The 22,786-nt window shown below is 41.2% G+C and overlaps 3 protein-coding genes across 4 annotated transcripts; 2 read left to right on the top strand and 1 right to left on the bottom strand.

Annotated features, from left to right (window-relative positions):
- Window positions 1-891: 891 nt before the first annotated feature.
- LOC139653537 (ADP-ribosylation factor-like protein 6) lies at window positions 892-4,881 on the top strand. Of its 2 annotated transcripts, none has more exons than XM_071530401.1 (7): window positions 892-1,014; window positions 1,455-1,516; window positions 1,639-1,707; window positions 1,823-1,917; window positions 2,628-2,757; window positions 3,811-3,866; window positions 4,427-4,881. In XM_071530401.1, exons 1-7 carry the CDS (start codon window positions 892-894, stop codon window positions 4,450-4,452), a joined length of 561 nt encoding a protein of 186 aa, XP_071386502.1. In that variant the 3' UTR covers window positions 4,453-4,881. The 2 variants fall into 2 exon arrangements, with proteins under 2 accessions (XP_071386502.1, XP_071386501.1); XM_071530400.1 differs by having other exon boundaries at window positions 3,811-3,879.
- Window positions 4,882-5,589: 708 nt separating this feature from the next.
- Window positions 5,590-11,832, bottom strand: LOC139653541 (F-box only protein 47-like). The gene is made up of 10 exons (XM_071530406.1): window positions 11,646-11,832; window positions 11,255-11,419; window positions 10,935-11,011; window positions 10,670-10,744; window positions 9,796-9,904; window positions 8,982-9,155; window positions 7,991-8,140; window positions 7,243-7,385; window positions 6,524-6,674; window positions 5,590-5,696 (listed from the first exon to the last, which is right to left on the bottom strand). The coding sequence occupies exons 1-10, from the start codon at window positions 11,830-11,832 to the stop codon at window positions 5,590-5,592; spliced, it is 1,338 nt and encodes a 445-aa protein (XP_071386507.1).
- A 4,466-nt stretch (window positions 11,833-16,298) lies between these two features.
- LOC139653538 (claudin-14-like) lies at window positions 16,299-17,747 on the top strand. Its single transcript, XM_071530402.1, has 2 exons — window positions 16,299-16,538; window positions 17,226-17,747. Exons 1-2 carry the CDS (start codon window positions 16,305-16,307, stop codon window positions 17,745-17,747), a joined length of 756 nt encoding a protein of 251 aa, XP_071386503.1. The 5' UTR covers window positions 16,299-16,304.
- The last annotated feature ends 5,039 nt before the right edge of the window (window positions 17,748-22,786 follow it).

Below are 22,786 nucleotides of genomic sequence, written 5' to 3'. Positions count from 1 at the left end.
TAAAATCACATAGAGTTGGACCCATCTCCATAATTCACTTGTAAAAGTCAACAGCCTTTTAGACCTGGGGACTTTTCATGAAGTTGTACTTGTAATTGATGACCAAGAGATGGAGCTGTTGGACCGTTGGCCCGCTGCAGAGCTGCCATGTCAAAGTCCACATTTAATTGCCGCAATCATTATGCCAATTTAACCCAAGGTATACTATATTCAAACTGGGTATACTACAGTCCTCCTACTAACAACCATTTGTCCCATCACCTCTTCAAAAATGCATATTCTAAACTATAATAATAACTCATACAGCCTTATATTTCTATAATATTCTCATAGGGACTCATAGTGTGTCTGTGGTACTCAGTGTTGAGTTTATAGTGACCTCATCATAGTTTATATTTTTTAATCTTATGGTATTACTGTAATATTCCTATAGGAGTGTGTAGTTCTGGTGTGACATTTCTATAGTATCCCTATAAAATATATTATAGGATAACTATACTTCTTTTTTTTTTATAAATGGACCAAACTAGACACTAAAGCACAGACACACTAAAGGAGGGGTCCCATCAGAGAGGTGGGGTGTTACTGTAATAATTAGATGCATCAGTGTGGGGGGCCTGTTGTCACATCTTGTCACCCTGGCCAGGTCACCGGGTGGTTCAAAGTACTTAATTCGCCTTAATAGGATTACCTGTCCCAAGCTGGGACACCCAGCCAGCTGCCTCTCAGTAGAAACACACTCTATCTACTGCTAGTTTTTATTCAGTAATGTTTGCCTCCATGAGATACTGTTGTTTTGATTCAGAGTAATTTGAGTATCCATGGGGCTGGAGTGTTGAGTGAATTTAGATGGTGTACTGTAGTCTAGTTGCTGGCTGTTAACTGAGTGTAATGGGGCTGTTGGATAAACTGTCAGGCTGGCTCGGCCTGAGGAAGAAAGAGGTGAACGTTTTGTGTTTGGGACTGGACAACAGCGGCAAAACTACCATCATCAACCAACTCAAACCGGCTAATGTAAGTATGCCAACCCGCCATGGGCTGCATGATGTGTGTGTTTTGATATTCTGTCAAAAAACGTAGTGTGGAATTGTGGCCTGTGAGAGCGTATGAACCCTAGAGGCCATGTGGGTGGCACTTCACATACATCACATCAAATTCTTTACTCATATCATGACTAATATTAGGATAAATATTGTGAGAAGGCCTATCAAAAGTTCCCTTAATTCACTGCAATCATTCACTGATTGCTTGTTTTCAGCATTCGAGTCACATAGGTCCATTGTCAGAGGAGTGGAAACATGTTAGTCAGGTAAAAGCCCGTACCATACTGTCTTCATATTTCTCCCTGACCTTGTTGACATACTTTTGCCATTACTTGTTTGTCTGTCTTTTGTGTGCTTGCCTGTGTGTGTGTGTGTGTGTGTGTGTGTGTGCGCTTGTTTGCATGTGTGCAGACACAGGCACAAGAAATAGTCCCAACGATTGGCTTCAACATTGAAAAGTTCAAGAGCTCAAGGTAGAAATCTATACACATAGATTTGTTTTCATCACATCATAATAGCCATAAAGGCAAAGGCAGCTATCAGTATGATTCTGACTTCTTTTCTTTCCCCTCTCTCTCTCTCTCTCTGTATACAGCTTGTCTTTTACAGTCTTTGATATGTCTGGGCAGAGCAGATACAGAAACCTATGGGAGCATTACTACAAGTATAAGACGCACACACACACACACACACATAACGCATATACTAAATATACAAACATGTTAATCTATGGTACATGATCCAGTGTTAGTCATGATTTCTTCTCTTGTCCTCCTCAGAGAGAGCCATGCCATCATATTTGTCATTGACAGCGGTGACAAATTGAGAATGGTTGTTGCCAAAGAGGAGCTAGACACTCTTCTCAACCACCAAGGTAAAATTCCCTGCTACATTGTTTTACTGTTATTTTTTTTCAGTTTTGCATTTAAAGATAGTGTTTCTAATACAAAAAAAATGAGATAGATGCCTGATAAAGGATTAGATCAATATATGTGGTGATATTGGCCGTTTATTAAAAATGGGATCTGGTCCAGTCAGTGTTGTCTGTCTCTGATATGATGGATATGATGCAGTTCATTGTACAGCGGGTCAGTATTACACTGGTTGTCTATGGGAAGCACTTAACCTGGAGCAACATTTGGATCAGATTCAAGTGTGCATGAATAAATTTTTTATTAGTATTGACATTAGTATTAGTAGCATCCTGTGATTACTTGGAGAGTTTTAGTATCCCATGGTCTAAATGCTGAGGCTTTTATTTGGAAAACACAGAATACTTTTGAAAATACTGAATAATTTATTGCATGTTTTGGCATGAAAATGGTCAAATTTAAAGATATTAAATATCTTCACAAACTCAGCAATCTAATGCAGCTTCATACTAAAATATCTATATCAGTAGCGGCCTTATCAGACCCATATCGGACAAACCCCACCACTAACTCTATTTGAAGATTTCGAGCATATTGATGCTTGCTGATGATTCACCGGTCTTGCCTGTCTGTCTGTCTGTCTGTGTGTCTGTCTGTCTGTCTGTCTGTCTGTCTGTGTCTGTCTGTCTGTCTGTCTGTGTCTCTGGTCCAGATATCCGCAGCAGGAGGTTGCCGGTGTTGTTCTTTGCTAACAAGACGGACCTGCGGGACGCCATGTCCTCCGTCAAGGTCTCCCAGCAGCTGTGTTTGGAGAACATCAAAGACAAACCCTGGCATATCTGGTAGGCCGGCTCCACACACACCACACCAAGGCTGGGCTCAAAAGATCAATGGAAAATAGAAACTAAACTTTGAAAGGAAATGAATGGGAAACCTGATGTAAAAAATACAAGGATTCAGTGTTTCCCCCAGAATTGTATTGTTGTCAGGGTGGAACAGACTCTGAAACAGCATTTAGACCATGGGACACTTAAATCCATACTAATTCAATTCTTATAGGGGGATTTAGCACCTCATTAATGGAGTAACCCAGGCCTGTCACTACTTGCTACTATTTGCTGTATTTTTTGCTTCCAGAAGTCAAATTCTGGTCACACACACACATCTTACTCCACTTGCTTACAGCAATCATACAGCAATGGCATACAAAGTATTTTAAAGTAATAATCTGTAACGTTTCCATACATAAAAAAGCCCTGTATCACTGACTGATATAACACAACAGTGATTCAACCTCTATCCAGTTAATGAAATCTTTTACATTTGCTGTTCTAAACACCTGGTGCCTGGTAGCTCTTTCCCAGGAAAAAATCCAAGGAGAAAGACGTCACAGTACCGGACACACTGTTTGATTGACAGGTGATCTCTGGGAAGTGCAGTGCAGAAACACCACAGCAATGAGCGCTTAGCAACAGAGATGGAGACAAAATAAAAAGCTCTAACCATAAGGCTGCATCACACAGGAGTATGAGTTATAACTTAAAGCCCTTGAATACTTCTGGTAATGAAGCGACCAGTTTGCTTACTCTCTGGTTACTTCCTGGAAATGGGTCTGTTTCCAAGGTCTATTTGTCCATTTCCACACTAAAACTACATCTTTGCTAAACATCACTCACTTATTAAACACTATCAGGAGGCGCAGAAACCTGTGGTGATTTCAAAAGCGCAGCTCTTTCATATAGGGCTCTACTGCACCCTGTTTACCCATTAGACAGATGGGAGGCAGATGGATTAAGAGCTAGACAGGTTTATACATCCAAGATCCAAGAAAAGTCAAGAGAAAATGAACGTGTGCCACATGGAGCTTAACTCCTTGACAACTCCTTGTTTTCCAGTGCCAGCAATGCTATCAAAGGAGAGGGCCTACAGGAAGGGGTGGACTGGCTACAAGGTACTGTGTATATGTAGTATATTTCATTCATTTATAGCGGAGGTTTTTTTTGCATGCATGCCTAAATAGATGCACATATGTCACTGTCACGTTTGGGTCAAAGGAGAGAAAAAGCTACATTTCATTTAACTCTCTACCACCTCTATTAAGACATATCTTTGCTTTTTTCTATGATATCCCTAGAACAAATTGCACAGTAAGTATCATGTCAACATGTAACGTGTAATGTGATTGTTGTGGTGGACTGGATCTTAGTGTGCCGTATAGTTGTTTCTATTGTACTCCCTTCCCCATTTTCCCATGCGAATGTAAAGATTATGTGCCAAGTAAATTTCCTGCCCTTAGTGCCTATGGAACCCACTCAAAACCTGTTTCATGTTTGCAAAAATGCATTGTGTAGCGATGAGGAAAATCAACCACTTTTTCAAAGTGTTGATATTTTTGGGGTATTGTGGCATGCTTATTTGACTCTGTATCCAAACCCTTCTTCGGTCATGTAGGCACACTCTGCCATCACAGAAAAAAATAAAATAAAAATACATCTATTTTCTCCCTGCCAGATCATATCAAAACAACAAAGACATGAGAGCATGAAATGCCTGTGGCCATGGACAGAGGGACAGAGGGATGTGGTATCTGGGTCTCACTCACCACTCGGAGGAAGTATCTATCCAGTTCATCAACCACACCTGACATTATATAGGCCTTAACCTTCAATGACAATAGTTTAGTCCTTCCTGCTGTAGAAAAATATTATTTACTTAGTGTTTGTATTCACGGCTCTGCAGAGCGATGATGTAAAGCTTCCACTATTAGTTGCCCTTCATTGATGCCTATGTAATATATTCTTACCATCATCATTATATACTGCATATACTGCATGATATTCAGTCGCACAGCGCAGCTTGTGCTGCACACATGTGGGCACAGACTGAGTAAAAGGTCAAACTGAAAACCTTACTATTGTTTCTGTATAACATTTCAATATTTCTATTTGAAGCTGCTTGTGTTTTTTTATGCCATGAAATGTGCTGTAATAATTTCAGACGTTGAATTATTCTGAAAATCTGTCAGTGTGTATGTATATTGTACTGCCTGGATGATATTAAAGGCTTGGTATTTGCTCAATGCGTGCTGTAAACTGTAAAGTACCAAATGACACCTTCAAAATTTGCCCTTTGACCACATTCAACTGTTCTGAAATGAAAAAAGACAAATTAGGATTCAAAATGCCAATTTAATGGGTGATACAAAATCATCAATGTAATCAATGCATCACAACCATAATATTTGCTTAGAAAGGTTGAACACCTAATATAAATAAATATGAATAAATAGATATTAAAATAAATACTGTTTATAAGAATAAGGCTCAAGACGCTTTTTAAGAATAGCAAGATTTTAAAACATTTTGAGAAAAATATAAAATAGGTATAAATAGTATAAAGCACTAGTATGTGTATGGTGTGTAACAAAAGTCATTAAAACAGTGCAATTCTCAACCAGCGAACGGTGAACTGTCAACTGTAAAGATTTTTCTGTACATTCAAGATTGCCATAAAAACAAACTCCATTTTCTGGAGACCTGTCTTGACCTCCTATTTAATCTCACTCCTTTCCACTCCTTAATTCACTGTCACCTCCCTCCATTACTGACCCCAGCCTCTTTGAATCCTCTCTTCCACATCATCTGAAGCGAGTTCAGATGAACCACTGTTCTGCCTCATTCCTTTTTGAGGAACATGTGGAGGATTCTGGTGTGGAAGTGAGCGCTGGAGTTGAGGAGGCTACACAGGGTCTGGAAAGAGCCCATGTCTTCATGATGGTTCCCTGGGAACAGACGGTGGCATGATTAAACTTAAATCAACCAGCTTAAATCATTTCTAATATTAATCCCAGGCACTCTTGGCCCTCCTGCTCTCAGAGCAAGAGGGCCAATCTTATATAAATTTAAACTCAGAAACAAAGAGAACTGTCTAGAGACTGCAAGATTGATAAATACAGGGCTAATGAATATATAATATACTAGATAATATTTAATTTAATGTAATTTAAATCTGTAAATTAAATATATTTGACAAGGTGAATAGTTATCAAATTCACATATTTTTTCAAATGCTTTCTCATTTATTATATATTGCATGTTTTAATATTTGTAGTTTTTCTTTTACTATTTTGTACTTATTTCATATTACATATATTTCATTTTCTTTTGCTATATTTTCATATTGTACATATACAGTATTTAAATTCATAATGACGTACGCAAGTCATTTTTTTCTGCAGTTTTCATTCAGTTCATGGCCTGCTTATGGTCCTATAACCAGCTACTGTAAACTCTTATTTAATTCTCAATTTCTCTTCTTCTTCCTCTTCCTGATGATCTTCTTCATCTTCATCCTTCCACCTTCCTTCTTTTTACTTTTATTTCTCCTCCTTTTTTTCCCTTTTTTTCCTGATAACTAAACAGCTAAACTGTTTCCAGCTGCTCCTTTGCTGTATCACGTTACTATTTTTCTGCTGTAACAATCCAATTTCCCCACAGGGATCATTACAGTTCCATCTTATCTTATTGCCCAACTGCCCCAGATGAAAGAAAGGGGCGTCAAGAGAAGACTGAACACCTTTATGGAATAAAAACGGCCACCCCAACTCACCCGCCTCATACAGCTCCATGGTGACCTCGGAGAACATGTTCTCCAGGTTTTGGATGAAGGAGAACTTCTCAGCAGTGGTGTTGAAGACCTGGCAGACCTGCTGAACTATCTTCACCGCCCAGTTCATACGGTAGCCATCCTTCTCACACACCTGCGGATGGAGCCACACAAAACACAAAACTGACTAAACTAATCAAGGAAATTTTCATCATAAAAACACAGGGAAATAGGGCAAATAATGAAATTCAGATTGGGGAAACGATTGCAAACATGGTAAATGGGGACACAATATCCTATCTACTTTGATATCAGTTTGTCTACAAATGCAATAAAGTCTAGGTTTAGTCTACAGTTTTTGAAGGCTAATAGCTGATGGTTTGTGCTGATATACAGTATCTTTAAATTTGATCACTTTCATGTCAAAGAATTAAAAAAAGTTTTCAGTGTTTCTCCCAGAATTATATTCTTGGCAGGGTGGAAAAGCCTCTGAAACCTCTACATTTAGACAAAAGGACACTGAAACTCTTCATTAAAATAATTAATTATAATAGTAATAATGATACATATTGATTACATAAATATGTAATCAAACATGTCCATCAAATCAGAAGTGGATGGCACTGACTGGCCAAATATAGCAGTCTAACCCTCAGTGAGCCTTGAAGTTAAAATCATCTTCCTCTCAGTTCAGCTGAAAAAGAAATGACCGGTCCCCTCACCAGTATGATATAGACGATGAGTCTTGAGATCTCCAGGAGTCGTCCGTTGAGGGCCTTGCTGGCCAGGAAGCTGTAGCACAGACTGTTGCCACACAGCACCAGGAGACGAGCCACGTTCTCCACGTGCCACTCCTGGGGAACCACTGAGGATGGAGAGAAGGAGGCCCAACAGGTCCAGGGTCAGTTCCATCGCTATCCAAGACGTTACTCTTCACTTCCACTTAATGTATTTGAAATGTTTACAGTGACTGTTTTTACGTGGTACCAAAATATGCATTTAACACAACGGAGTTCTGTGTCCTAAAAAATGTGTATAATAACGTGAACTTAATATCATTATGATGATGATGTTGATGATGATGATTATTATATTTATAGTGCTTTTCAAGATACCAAAAGACACTTACAGAAAGTAATAAAAAATGATTAAATGTAATCAATTGAAGTTTTTCGTTAAATGTAATTAAAAAATGTTTTCTTTCCAAATACTTTGTCTTTCCTCATTATAATCCAATTCCCTAGAAATTATCCCAATTAAAGAGTGTATAACAACGATCATAGGTTTTACTCTACAACTATTATTTTCCCACATAATGTAGACAGTTCTACAATTCAATACTAAATCAACAACAAAAATCTTCCACATATTACTCCCAGAGACTAAGTGTTATCAAGTGGGGTGACCTATTGTGTATCTATTTGTGGGTCCGTGTCATGAAAACCTTTGAGAACCACTGTAATACGTTACCAGTGAGCTCCTCCAGGACTGCAAGCACGGTGTCAGTGGTCCAGGCTTGGACGTTGAGGTTGCCATGCAGCAGGAGGACGGCCCGGACCAGGTCCCACAGAGCGCTGTGAGGCAGCTCCCTCCTCACCAGCTCCTGCCACCCCAGTGTGCCTGCAAGGAGGACAGCAGGAGGACAGCACCTCACTCACTTACACTGTCATACCTCGCAGCTATGAAAGAGACAGACGGCAAGCTAGACAGGTAGCATGCCAACAACGACTTAACTCAGCCTGGCTCCCTCCACAACACGACAGTATAGGTTGTTAGTTTGGGTCTCAAAATACAACCCATTTTTCACTCTACTACTGACTACTGACCACTTGTGGTTGTATGTATAATGACATTAACTATAGTCTTTCAGATTGCTCTGAAAAACTCTACCTGTTAACGCCAAAGTGCTGTGGTAGCACAGTGTTGATGTAACTGAGAGTGGCTTAACAAAATATTTAATCCAAGTGGAGTGAGCCAAAGGGAACCACGTATAGAAGTTAAATTATGGATAACAAGAAGTGCAGTTTACAACTTCTTTCAACCTTTGAACCAACAAATCACAGAGGAGATGTATATAAATACATTTTGAGACAATAGAGATGTGGATTGTACAAAAGGGGCTGCAGCTCAATATCAGGAAGATGTCCCTAATTTTTGTACATTCAGTGTATGTTCACTTGGGCACCACCTAAGTCTCCTTTTGAGCCAGGAGAACCCCTGGTTTAACCCATAATGCATGGTGCTTCCTGTAGCCGGGGGAGATTACTGTCGGATCACATTTTCAGTATCAACAAAGCCTCCAGGGTTGGACTGGAAACATGTCGAGAAACCTCCCTCTCAACAAGGTCTTGGTCCAATTTCTGTGCTCTCATATGGTTGAAAAAAAAAACGAACTTAGGTGAAACAACTCCAGGGTTTGAAATAACTGTTCTAAACCAAGTCGGTGTGAAAACACCCTTACCGTCCGGCAGCAGGGGTCCATAGAGAATGAAGAGCAGGCGTGCCTGGCTGACCATTGGCCAGGGCTTCAGGATTCGTGTCAGCCAGAAAACAGAGTCCTGGCGGCTCGGCCACTGGTCCAACAAAACCTGACGGCAGAACAGACGGAGCTGCAGCTCCTGGTAACAACTCCCACCTGAGGACAGACAGAGACAGACTAGCAAGTAAATAAAATTCATTTGTATTATTTGTATAAAGCACCTTTCTAGACGTACACAGGTTGTACGGATTGCCTGATGACCAAGGGCCAGTAAATTGTTGACTGGTCAGTCACTGGCCTAAACGTGCTCCCAAAAAAGTTTCTTGTCTTACTATTTTTCACCCAATAATAAGCCTTTTTCTGACCAATCAGTGTGGATGCCGCCTCTGGTTAGTCACAGAGTGACATGGTGGCGACTACTTAGAATTACAAAGCAAAATGTAAAAGGCTGATTATTTCGTAATGGAAGCAACCGTTTTCTTGAGTTGAAAATGATGAATCACTTCCAAGAATGTATTGTACCCTTTGTAGGCAATGCAATCTTAATGCCCGATCTACAACTTGCAAATATACATGGACTTGTCTTTGTCAAATCTGCACCTGCAACTGGAGCCGGGCTTCCACAGATTGGCTAAGGCAAGAGAAGGCACTGCAATGGCCCAGATGGCAAAGGCATGAATAATTATTTCAAAATCATGAAAAGACAAAACTGATTTGATTTTGTTTCATAATTGGAAGAAGGATGTCCCTCTCTATATGTTGTAGCTCTTTAGCCTGCAGACACTGAGACACACACCTGGTTTTCCAGTGACGACTAACTCGATTTTATGTGGCAGGTTTGTGAAGTCGCACAGGAAGTTGAAGACTCTGTGGCACTCCAGCTCATCCCACCCCGCTATCAGTGTCTGTCAAGCAACAAACAGCACATATTTAAACATTTTAGAGAACAGAAAAGATAATTCATGTTTCCCGAAATGTTTTTCAAACACTGGGTTGGGACCCAAAGGTGAGTCATAAAGATGTAAGGGGAGCTCAAATTCACAAATGGAAGGAAACATTTTTTAAACCAAATGTAACGTGATAAAGTGAAAAAAAAAAAAAAAAACCTTTTAGTGTTACCCCATTATCAGTGCAGTTGATGCACTTTAGCACATTGTTTCATTGGTAAGATGTAGAATAAAATTTGCATTTAGACATTTCTGGTTGGTGTGTTTTTTCTTCCCTTTGTGAGTGTGAGCATCCAGTCTTCAAAGCCTTTCTCTGCAATGCAAGGGGTGAATAAAGAACACTGAAGGCTTGTACGTAGTAGCCAAAAAACTGGGTGAATTTTGTTAGATTCGCTCACACAACAGCTTATTAAAAGTTTGCCCTGCAAAAAAAACTGTTGGGAAACCACTGGGAAAGAAAACTCCATGAGTAGATTTAGACTTAGCACCAATTAGGCTGTTCCACACAAAAGGTAGATGGGGTGAAATGACTGTTTCCTCAGAGGTTTTGTCTCAACAATCTGAAAAAAGCCGAAGACAGCAACTTTAAACTTAATAAACTCCAGGAATCTGCACGCAATCTTGTTGTGTTTATCGACCCTTAGCCATAAGTGCTTTATGGTTTCCTTTCATAGCATCCAAGCTTCAGTTTTTTTTTGTAATTTTCAGTGTGTGGGCTCTCACCTGGAGGAAGACTCCATAGCTGGAGAAGCCGAGGCAGCCTGCTGCTGCACACTGCTCCAACATGAAGCAGGGGACCTGAAAAGCAGGAAACATGACAACTTTCTAAGATGATTGTGCATTTGCCTGTTCAAGACCATGTGTCATAATCAATAGATATGCATGGTTAACATCAAATTCAATATTATTCTGGCTTTAAAATGTCTGACAATAGTCATGACACAATATCCTGTTCTTGCTGATCTTCTCTCACCTTTCCCTTTCTTACCTGTGAGAACTTGCTATAGATAAACTTTAACCTGTCCTTTGTTGGTAGCAATAGGGTACATCTCTTGAACAACAAACCTGAGACAATGGACACAAAAGCAAAACTGTATCACTGCACATTGCCAAATCCTTCTTTCTTCCATCCCTTCAGAAAAGAGTAGAAACTAGCTTATCCTTTTACATGTGTAGTGATGACTCAGGGTTACTCAATGTCAAATGCAGGGTGAGGCTACCATGACTATGCCACAGATCAAGTTAGCCTACTCTTCCCTGACCTTTTCCTTGATTACTGACAAAAGCCAAATCTGTATTGCCGCTCACCCAGGGCTTTGTAGTGTCCAATGGCGGAGTGCTGCTCATACGGACAGGTGGTGTGGTGGAAGCTCTGGGTGATCATCTTGTTTTTCCAGGCCAGGGTAGATATGTAGTCCATGATATAGCCACTGACTGTCTTGGACACCATGCTGAACACACTGATCTCCAGCACTGACACACACACACACACACACACACATTGTCATTCATCAAATGAGTATCTAAAGAAAGCCAGGAAAATAATTCATTCACAAAAGTTTAAAAGTCATCATGTTCTACCAGGTATTTGCTGATAAGCAAGGCAACATTAAACGGGCAGATTTTTAATGGAGATTGGGGTGACCTTGTCTCTCTACAAGAACAGCACTTTTTCGGGGCTACTAGGCAGTAAACCTACCAGACAGTCTATCCAGGATCATGTCAAACACCTCCGAAGGAAGCCTCTCGAAGAAGCAGCTGCTGGTTTTACACTGGCTGCGGGTCACGATGGTCCGGACTGGGTAGGGCCGGCGAGTCCTTCTGTAGTGCAGGAACTTGTGTGTCCAAGTGTATTTCCTAACATTTTTAGAGGCTGCCGTCACCATCGCCAGAACTGTCTGTACTCAGAGAGATACGTTAGCTCTTGTTTCCAAATTTAACTTTAAAGCAAAGTAAATGTTTTACCTAACGTTAGCTAAATTAGCCAGACCTTTTTACTCATCTGTCTGGTGAAGGAGGCAGACAGGTGTTTCTCAACTCCTTCAGTCAAAAAGTAACCTATCTTAGGTTAGCTAACCTAACTAAGTTGAATTAGCTACTAGCTTACCTAGCTAAAGACAGTCTAAGCTAGTTGAAAAACTTGATTAACTACAACTGGATTGTCAGAACATTTCTGTCTATGTAGTTACAGAATCCAGGATAGTTAGTATAAACTGCAGCAAGATAGTATATTACCAACACTATTATTAGTATATCCGTACTATCACTAATAACTGGCTATCAGCTGTCCTAAGAGAAGACAACGGCGCGAAACTGCATCCTCGAGACAGATGTTACAGCAGATTATACAACAGGTAGTTCCGACCAAGCAATCTGATTGGTCAACTAGACATTTAGAACGTGATCAAATCAGCATGACAGCACACCTAGCCGTGCTAAAAAATATTACTCCGCCATATATTATCATACAATATATTTAAATATAACTCTGTTCAGCCTTGATGTTACTAGACGCTCTGGTATCCTCCATCAGCTGTGCCGGTGAGTCGGTGACACGGCGCTACTAGCTAGCTTAAAAATACATGTGAAGTTCGAGGACGTAGTAGCTAACGTTAAATCTGTCCATGGAAAAAATATTTTTTTCAGCAGATATCTTAGTTACAACAAGATTGAGCTAGCAAGGCAGTTTTGTGTTTATGTGTGGTATTTATTCAGTTTGGGAAATCCCACGATCTCTAGAAAGCATTAGCTCAAGTTGGCTGACTGACTCAACAGGGACTAGAAATCGTCTCTGTTGCTAGGTCGTTACTAAGGATCAGCCTACTTGCTGGAGTAGTAAACTAGGTTCCATTACATAGGAGTCTACTGACGTGACTGATTGTTTTCCAGTTATTAGTCAGACCCCATGTATTTCCAGGGAAACTGAGATAACCCTAGCAAAAAGTTTTTTATTTTGAGAGCGAATTGCCCCACAATATGAATACATTTTGATTATATATTTTATTTTGTTGGTAACCGTTGTATAATCGCAATATTACACTCGAGGGTGAGCTTTACCGTAATTATTTAATTATTACTATTGTGTGCTTTACCGTAATGACGGTAAAGCACACCCTCTCGTGTAATATTGCTTAAGAGTCTCCTGACAAAGCAAGATGTGTCACCCCTACCTACTTCCCTCTTCATATGTTCTTTGGCTGTTTTGGGAGAGTTTTGTGTATTTGTACTGTATACTGTATATATTATATGTTTTTGGGGAGTTCTGTGTATTTGTAAAGTTAAGTGCACAGCAACTTTTCAGACCTGGACTCCTGGAAACATGAAAAAGTTTGAGAAGCCCTGTACTACACACACCTCCCCGGCTGGGTTATCCTCCAGCACAGTGCCCAGCAATGCTCACCTGCTAATCGCAGGATTACTCTGTTTAACTAAGGCTATTAAGTGTTCAGCATTAAAATGGCGTCTCCCTCAGGCAAACCCTACAGAGGATAATCCTTTCACTATAGGGCTCATACGGAGTGCTGAACACTACATATCAATACGCTGAGAACTGGGAGGAAGGGGCAAGGTAATATTCTTTTTAGGTTAGAGAGAGACGGAGAGAGAGAGAGAGAGAGAGAGAGAGAGAGAAGAACCACAAAGAAAGAAGATAGAATTCAGAAGAATCCAGAGAAAGACCTGCAGTTTTGAATGACTTCACCTGGGTTGCTGCATGTAACACACACACACACACACACACACACACACACACACACACACCCCACACCACACATTACCGACAATTAGCCAGGTAGGATCAGCTTGGGATATCTGTTTTGCGATGTTTTGAAAAAAAATGTTTTACTTTCAGCTTTACTTTTCATGTATGTATATATGATAATTTTTTTTCAAAAGTGTTTTTGTTATTGTGCATGTACAGTATATTACAACTTGGACTGATCAACATTTTGATCAGATTCTCTACAAGTATGCATGAACAAATCCTTGTCATGTATTGGCACGAAAAACTGAATATCATCACAAAATCTATATTGGTTGAAACCTGAGTGCAACTTGATAACTCCTCCTTAATGCTACAGGTTGGTTATTAGTTGGTAGGCTGATTCATTTGTCCATTCATTCATTTCATTATCCATATTCAATGCCAACAGATCCCTCCCTATGCAGTGAGCTGTTAGCTGGACGCTAACAGCAGCACCAGTCAGGTCAACATCTCATCTGTCTCTGCTCGGCTCGGCTCGGCTCTGCCTGTGGGTCCGTGCTGACATCGGCCCTGTTTATCCATCTGGGGCAACAGCCAGCACCCAGCACCACTATACATACACTGACATGATGTCCCTGAGACTGACAGGGGTAATGATGATGATGATGATATCTAACACTGGCCAGTCACATGTCTGACAAATCTGCAGCACTTACAGACACACACACACACACACACACACACACACACACACACACACGCACGGACATCACTTGCCCGTTAAAGCAGAGGCAGAGACAGAAGGAGCTGGTCAGGGTGGCATCAGCGCTGATGGCCCTGTCTGTCTGGATCGTCTCCAAATACATCTCTAACACTGCAAGGATGAATACACCATCTGGACACCTGCGACCATGGGCTCTGTAATCCTGCTGTAACCTTGCAGGTGAGTAAAAGTGGAGAGTTTTTTTATTCAATTGTAACAATATGAAAGCGTGTTCTGTCTGTCGCACTGTGTTGAAATCGCAATTGGCAAGTGCACAAAGACAGGTGGTTTGCATAATCTCATTTAGGAGTATTTATAGCAACAGTGACAAAAGGTTCTGGATATTGCCTGGCTTTGCTCTCGACCGTGCCACTTTTGGGGGAAAAAAAGAATGGTGAAATTAGTGATGCCCGTCACAGCCCAGCCTGTGTTCCTGTATCGCTCACTTGTCACATCTCTAGTATAGTCAATCAGCGAGGACAATGAGGCTTGTGTCTGTGATGTTTCCCTGTTGGGAGAGGCCCCAACACTACCAGGTCACACACTGAACAATAATCAGAACTGGGAGACAGCCTCTGTTCTTTGAAGAAGTCTAAACAATGGGGCTATGTATGCTGTCTTTTGCTTTGTCATGAGGAAGGATAATGGCTAAATTAAAAGTTACTCATTATCAATCCAGTGTTCAAAACAAGCCACTGTGGATTTTAAGGAGTTTGATTTGTGGACGTTCTGTTTTATTCAGCGGTGGGTCATGCCAAGCCTGCAGCCTGTTTGTCACTATTTTCAGAGACCGGAGCTGTCAAGTCTTCTGAAAAAGCCAGCTCATGATTCAAGATCATTTCCCCAAGAACACTTGGTTCAGCACATGGTGGAGGAAGGGAAAGTAAAGTGAACAGGAGTCAATGCTTAACTACCCTTGGGTTTCACATGTTCTTGCTGAGAGGGAGGGGATAATAAACTCCTAACTGAGCTTGCAGTGCAACAGCTGACAGCTGTGTAATGTTCAGAGAATGACCAGGATGTGTCAAATCTGGGTTGTGTAGCTGTAAATGTAAAACAGAGTGCAAGCTGAGCGCAGGGTAGAAGTTAATTTGAACATACTGTCATTAGGGCAATTATTGGCAGGATTATTATTACTATTATTATTATTATTATAAGAATGCGGCCCCCAACAGCTGGAAGTGCTCTATCATTAAGTCATTTCAGTCTCTCCCCTTGAATACCCTGCAGAGCTGTGAAAAACCTCCGTCATTTCAAAGTTAGTGGTTTGTAACGGCGCTCTCAGCTCGGGTGGTTTCTGTGAATGTTTAATTTCCTCTCTCTCTCTCTCTCCTTTCCTGAGGGGCGGCGGGGCGCTTAACGAATAGACTGCTGCGGTTTGCCCTTCAGAGGGGAACGTTAAACAGGTGAAGCCGAACGCCGCTCTCATTAGTTACAGATGCAGTGAGCCGCCGCTCACCAGAGACCGGAGCCAGGAAACTGAAAGCCTCCACAGCTATTGCCGCCGACACTCCAGAGACCCTTGAAGAGTGGCTCAGACTGTGTGACTGGCTGCCAGCTCAATGGAATTTACTGTACTGCTGGGGATCGAGCAGATAAGAGGGAGACTCCAGTCTATTCTCCAGCCTGGGGGATTGTAGTTCTGTTATGAGAGTCTTTTCTTTTTTGTGCGGCTGTTTGTGGTTGCACTTCATAATGTAGTTTCTGTGTGTCAGTTATCTTGAGTTAGACCGGGATCCAAAGTGTAACTGTGCTTGCTTCTGCTCAAAGTGCCAGACTGGGGAGATGTGCACTTCTGAGGCAAGTGAATGAAACCACTCAACTTTGGATAACACTGTGTGACCTTTTACTCTTCGATTTGTGCGGCTGTCCCACAAACAAGTGAGCCCATCATGGCCAACATGGCTGTCCAGCTCCTTGGCTTCTTCCTGGGCCTGCAGGGCTTTGTGGGTACTGTAGTCGCGACTGTGCTCCCCCACTGGCGCAGTATGGCCCATGTGGGCTCCAACATCATCACAGCCACCTCCTACATGAAGGGCCTGTGGATGGAGTGTGTGTGGCACAGCACGGGCATTTACCAGTGTGAGCTGCACCGATCTCTCCTGGCACTGCCGCCTGACCTGCAGGTACAGATACTCTTTTATCCAAAACACCTTACATTATCAGGAGTACCTACGCTTTTATAGTATAGTTTGTCCCAATTGGATTCAAACCCATGGATGGATGGATGGATGGATGGGTGGGTGGATGGATGGATGACTGGATGAATGGATGGTTGGATGGATGGATGGCTGGATGGGTGGGTGGATGGATGGATGAGCAGGATTGTCTTTAATTGTGCCCATAACACTACTGATTGATCAACCAATCCATTGATTGATCAGTCTATTGTTTGATAGATTGATGAATCAATGAATTGACTAATTGATGTCAAGACAATGACCTTTAAGTGTAAGATCTGGGTTGTGTATATGTACGTGAAAAACAAATTTGTAAGTGCAAACAGCTCAGGGTAAAGAATAAATTGAACATAATATCATTTGGCACAATTATTATTGTTATTATAACAATTTGGACCAATCTATTGATGAATCAGTGGATTGATTGATTAGTCAGTAGTGTGCTCTTATGGGCACAATTAATGACAATCTTCCTCAACAACAACAATAATCTCTGTATCTGTTGTAGCACATGTATGGTTAGGCTATTTGAGACAAATAACCACTACAGTACAGGATTCTGTTCATGTCTGCAGGCCTTTAAAATCCTGTTTAGTCAAAGTCAAAAAGCTTCTCTGTCCTCTTCCACGTTAGGCTGCCCGGGCGCTCATGGTGCTCTCCTGCATCACCTCCACCCTGGCTACCCTGTTTTCCGTGATGGGGATGAAGTGCACCCGCTTTGCCCGCGGCTCGCCCCCCACCAAGACGGCCCTGGCGCTGAGCGGGGGGGTTTGCTTCCTCTGCGCCGGCCTGCTCTGCCTGGTCACGGTGTCCTGGACCACCAACGACGTCATCCTGGACTTCTATGACCCCTTCCTCCACAGCGGCATGAAGTATGAGATCGGCCTGGCCGTCTACGTGGGATACGCCTCCGCCTGCCTCAGTCTGACCGGGGGGCTGGTGCTGTGCTGGAACAGCGGTGCCGTCAGGTCAGCCGGGAACCCCCTCCCCATGCTGAGGCACCAGGCGTCCGCACCTCCCCCGCCCCCCCCTGTCTTCAGCACCATATATCCCCCTGCTCCCCCCTACAAGCCGCCTGAGGCCCTCAAGGACAATCGTTGCCCCTCATCTGTCTCCATCTCCAGCAGCGGCTATAGGCTCAGTGACTACGTCTAAGAAGAGAGGGGAAATACTAACAGAATAACTGCAAAGCCACAAGGACTGTGTCTGACTGAGGATACCATAACACCAACCTGTCAACTAAACACACCTCTGCCTTATGTTTTAATACCTCTGCAGGTATTTTTCTTGCCCTCCAGACCCATAAAACAAGCAGCAAAAAGTGGGAAAGGATACTTTAATAACAAGGAGAAAACTCATAAGGATATCACAACTTGCTAAACTGTCCAGGCTTTCCTCTAACTTTAATATGTTCAAATCTGAGACAGTGATCAAATCTCTGACCCAGTCAGAGTCATGAGTCTATAAGCAGCTATGGTCTCCCATTTCCACTTTTGGTATATTTTTTAAAGTAAGCTATAAGGCAAAGGAGAAATGTTTAGTTGACGTGTGGCTGAAGGGAAAAAAGTTGATGGCCATAAAGACCAGAAGGTGGCAGTATATTCCTGCAAATATCCACAAAACTGACTCGAGATCAGCTTATTCTGTATGGCACAAGACTCCTAGTGGACACTTGCTTGCCCCTGCTGGATAAATACATTTAATTATGCATTACACTAGAATTCTTTCCACATTTGTGTTGTTATGTTGCCGTTGATTTTGCTCCACATTGCTCATACTCTCTGTTCTTTTTTTAAGTAAATGCTTTGCTATTTTGCAACCTGTGTTATTGTTTTTTACAAAGAAAGCAAATGAAGACTTTGTGTCAAGAGTTTTCTCTTAGACTTTACATGGATTCTGGTTTCAGTCTGTGACCAGACTGAGTTGAAAGTTGTTATAATTTTTCTGTCACTTTCTAGTACTTTCAAGTAGGGTTTTACTGATATGAATTTTTGAAAGCCAATACCAATAACAATATTTTGTAAATGAAATTGATGTTTTGTGCTACTATTCAATATCTTAAAATCTGACCATTTTCATGCCAAAAAAAAAAATATCACTATTCATTGTTTCCCACAGAATTGTATTCTTGTCTCAAACTGTATTTAGACCATGGGACACTAAAACTCTCCACTGTGCACAATCTTGGGATGAACTGTCTTACAAAAGAATTCAGATACTAAGTGACTCATTATGTGTCTTTTTTGGAGCCCTGTCCTCCAAATGTTGTTTTTATTGTAGAACTTTCAAAGTATTTCTGGTAGTCGATTAATTTGCTGCTGCACACAACAGAGCTTGTTATTCATGAGGAGTATAAAGCTTCCAGTAAAGCTTGAGAAAGCCACTGGATGGCGACAACACTCTATCAAGAAGCTGTGTCAAAAGTTGTGGATGGAATTAGGAATGGGAATGACCATATAGCCTGAGTCTCAATAGGTATATGTGTGAAATGAAAATAATTGTCATGAATGCTTGTTACGATGTCATGTTTGATCCATATATGGTTGTGATGTGATTCATTACTTGTCTCCATAAAGGCTGATATTGCAGGCTGGGCTACCTGCCTAACTAATAGACATGTGGGCATGTTTCTGTGCTTTATTTGTTGGAGAGCCTTCCAATTAGAGCTCCTCTCTGTCTGGCAGCCTGTCAGCCTCACTGGCACTAAATTAGAGGACGTGTCACTATTTCAGGCAAGTCACTGGTCTGATTTCCTGTTATTAAACTGGTCGATACTTCCACTTAGATTAATAAACTAAATGATGTTGCTGGTAAAGGAGGAATGGTAACACTTTATTTGGATAGTCCAATGTTGATGTTCAACTATCAGCTATCAAGTGACAGAAAGTAGATGTTCAACAAAGTGTCACTCGCCTATTTGGTGCATCTCCATAGAGTGTGTAACCCTAACACTGACTTTAGCCTAATCCCAATCCTAACGCTGCCCCTTACCTCATTTTTAATCTTAATCCCAATCTTAATTTTTATCTGCAGTCCCTTGGCAGGTTACAGTGAATACCTGTAGACTTCACCTGAAACTCACAGACTTTTTAATGACACATATTCACTTGACAGTAAGTTGATTATCAGTATTGGACTATCCAAATCAAGAGTGGAGGAACAATGGAACAATGCATTTCATGTCGTTTGGAATTCAGTAAACAAAATTACGTAATGTTATACGGTTGCATAACCCTTTATGAAACAGAGCTAGAGTAATTTACTTTTACTTTTAATTCACTTTTACTTTTTAGAAAAATACTATACAAATATCCCAGCAAAACTAGAAGCCCCTATAGGAATATTATAGTGAGCCAAAAAATATACCGTAGCAGATGAAAAATAACAAGTACTATATAAACTTACTGTTGAGTACAACAGACACACTCTCTAGGAGTATTGTAATGATGTTTCATTAGGAGTGGCGAGAAAAAGACATCTAAGAGAGTGACACAAATGCAAACCAAGTTTCTCAAAAGAAAAAAAGAAAAGTTCTCTGAGGCTTTGGGTTACAGGCAGAAGAGCTTTCCACATTTCAGCACCACGGACAGCGGCTGAACTTCTGCTGCTCCAACGAAAAACCCCTAGAATATTCCTATATGGTCTTATAATGTGTCTGCGGTATTCTATTGTATTCAGTCAGCTAGCTGTGATATTTGCATTATATTAGTATTCTTCTAAAATGTATATATATATTATAGGATTACTATAGTTATTTTTCGTAAGGGTGCCATTCTTAATGCTCTCTGTACTGTGCTCGCAAGGTGAACACTTCCTCTCGACAGTTTGCCGAAGTGGCAAATATACTAAGTAAAGATTAGGTGAAAACATGGGCATCAACTGAGTATGGGATGGTGTGACACTTGCCATACATTAGCCTTAGCAATTCCAAATGTGAAGTTTTTATCATTATAATGGAGAATAAAGATCAAGCAAATGCCAGAACTGTATTTGCAAGCCATATCTAAATAAAATACATCATTCAGGACCAGCGTTCCCTCTAAGTTGATAGCTTGGTATCCTACGTCTAATAATTTATCACACTGACCAAATAATATCTGGTCAGTCATGTGGAGCAATGACTGAGAGAAATGATAGAAATGCATGATAGAAATGCATTCTATCTATATAAACTGGTTTGGAAGTTTTGGTGGCAAGTGCCTAAGACAAATTGCCATCCAGAGCCCATGAAGCGAGTCATAGATAGTAATATGAAAAAGGCTCTTACTCCCTCAGTAGTTTCACCATGCAGCGTTTGCAGGATAAACGCAGCGCTTTAATTGCTATGCAGGCGCGGCCCGCAAGACCGTAAATCAGGCCCTGAAATGTAACCTGGCAAAGTAAAGGTTTCATTCATTGCCGATATGATATTGGAAAGCTTTCCCGGGGAGGTTGTGCGTCATGCCATTCTCTATTAGTTGCTATTTTCGTCCTGCCCTGGAAGACATCCATCCACCATCTACCCACCCTGACAGCACCCAATGAACCCACCACTCCCATTCAACCCCCCCCACCCCCCCTACCCCCCTCTCTCTCTCTCTCTCTCTCTCTCTCTCTCTCTCTCTCTCTCTCTCTCTCCGTCTGACGAACATTGGTGACTTAAAAACAACATAGGAGGATTGCGTTTGGTCGTCGTAGAGGATTACGTTGTGGTGTTCCAACATTTAACCAACCAAAAAACATTTTTCATACTTTTTTGGAATCCCCTGTTGGAGTTCCTACGACTGTATTTAGATCCACTTCTCCAGAGGAAAGGTAAGAGCATGATAGTTTCTGATATTCTCTTCCTTAACTAATAGTGTCGACTGAGTCTAACTGAATTTGCCCATAGTGACGGATGTTGATTTAAAGAGAAGTCAATACTGCAACACTGGCCACCTGGACCCATGGTGTCAGCGTAACGGGGAGCTGAAAACGCCAGCTTTGATTCCGGTGATGCAGCACCTCGGACAAAAAAAAAAAAAACCTTATCCATCCGTTTTAGGTCTCTTTTGGTTCATGTTTGGGAGTTTCCTTACGGTGCGTCGCGCTCGGAAAGCATGAAACGACTTTTACGCACGGCAACAGCACAGGCAAAACCCCCCCTGACGGTCCAGATTTTTGAATCGTGAAATGTTAATTTAGTGTTAAATTAAGCTGAAGGTGGATCAGACTTCATACCTGCTCTAATTGGCAGAATGACTGGGGTGAACAATGCCGATTATTAAAGTGGCGAGAACTGTAAGGCGCGCGTAAAACTCGTCTTCAACTGCGCCGTCTTCAAAGCCGAAGAAAAAAATGGAAACACTGTTACATTAGTAACTCGTATAGTCAAACCCCGAAGAAACATTAGGTCTAGTTCTGTATCTGGCCGATTCAGATAATTTGTTTTCATGACACATAATGGAGCGCCGGTTCTTCGTCTCCCTCTCCCATGGGCGTCAATCGGGTTTGGCAAAGTGTGGCCGCTCTTCATGCCTTTTACTGAGTGAGTCCAAATTTGTTGTTGTAGTTTTTTATTAGTGTAATAGAGAGAAAATATAAAGAAAATTTCCAGAAACTGGAATCCATAATTTAAAGAAGAAATCACATCAGGGATCTTTCGGGACCAATGTTCCCTCTAAACTGATAATTTAGTTAATAATAATTTATCACACTGACAAAATAATATCTGGTCAGTCATCAGTCAAAACTTTGTCTACAAGTGTTTTTTTGTTTTGTTTTTTGAGTTTTAGTGGCAAATAATATGAGATGCAGGGACTTTGTCATATTGTAGCCTACATTGGGGTTTAGTGAATTGCCGCCACTACAGGCTACATTACTAAAATAAATACGTCTAAAAATACAGATCTATAGAAGCTATTTCGGCCTGGTTTATCAGCAACATGCGTGAAACAGGAATGCTGTTGCTATTCATAAAAATGTGCAATTTGCAAGGAATAAATAATTGATGGTTTTCTCTCTTACAGTGAATCTACCTTCGGGGTTTGAAATGAAAATAGCATCAATTACTGGAGTTAGGCAAAGCTCTGGGTTCATGCACTTAATATGTGTTAATGTTGCTTTCATGAAAAGGTTTCAAAGTAGTAAATGCTTGGCTTTTGAAGTAAACCTGTAGCTTTTTGTTATGAAGGTAATGATTTCTCGGTTATCTGTGCGTAAAAGACATGTCAAAG

This window comes from Centroberyx affinis, unplaced genomic scaffold (genome assembly GCF_046629955.1).
Source record: "Centroberyx affinis isolate AG114_WGS23_722 - 3 ecotype Tasmania unplaced genomic scaffold, CSIRO-AGI_Caff_v1 ptg001925l_1, whole genome shotgun sequence".
In the NCBI taxonomy this organism is placed as follows: domain Eukaryota; kingdom Metazoa; phylum Chordata; class Actinopteri; order Beryciformes; family Berycidae; genus Centroberyx; species Centroberyx affinis.
This window is presented reverse-complemented; position numbering and strand designations above follow the sequence as displayed.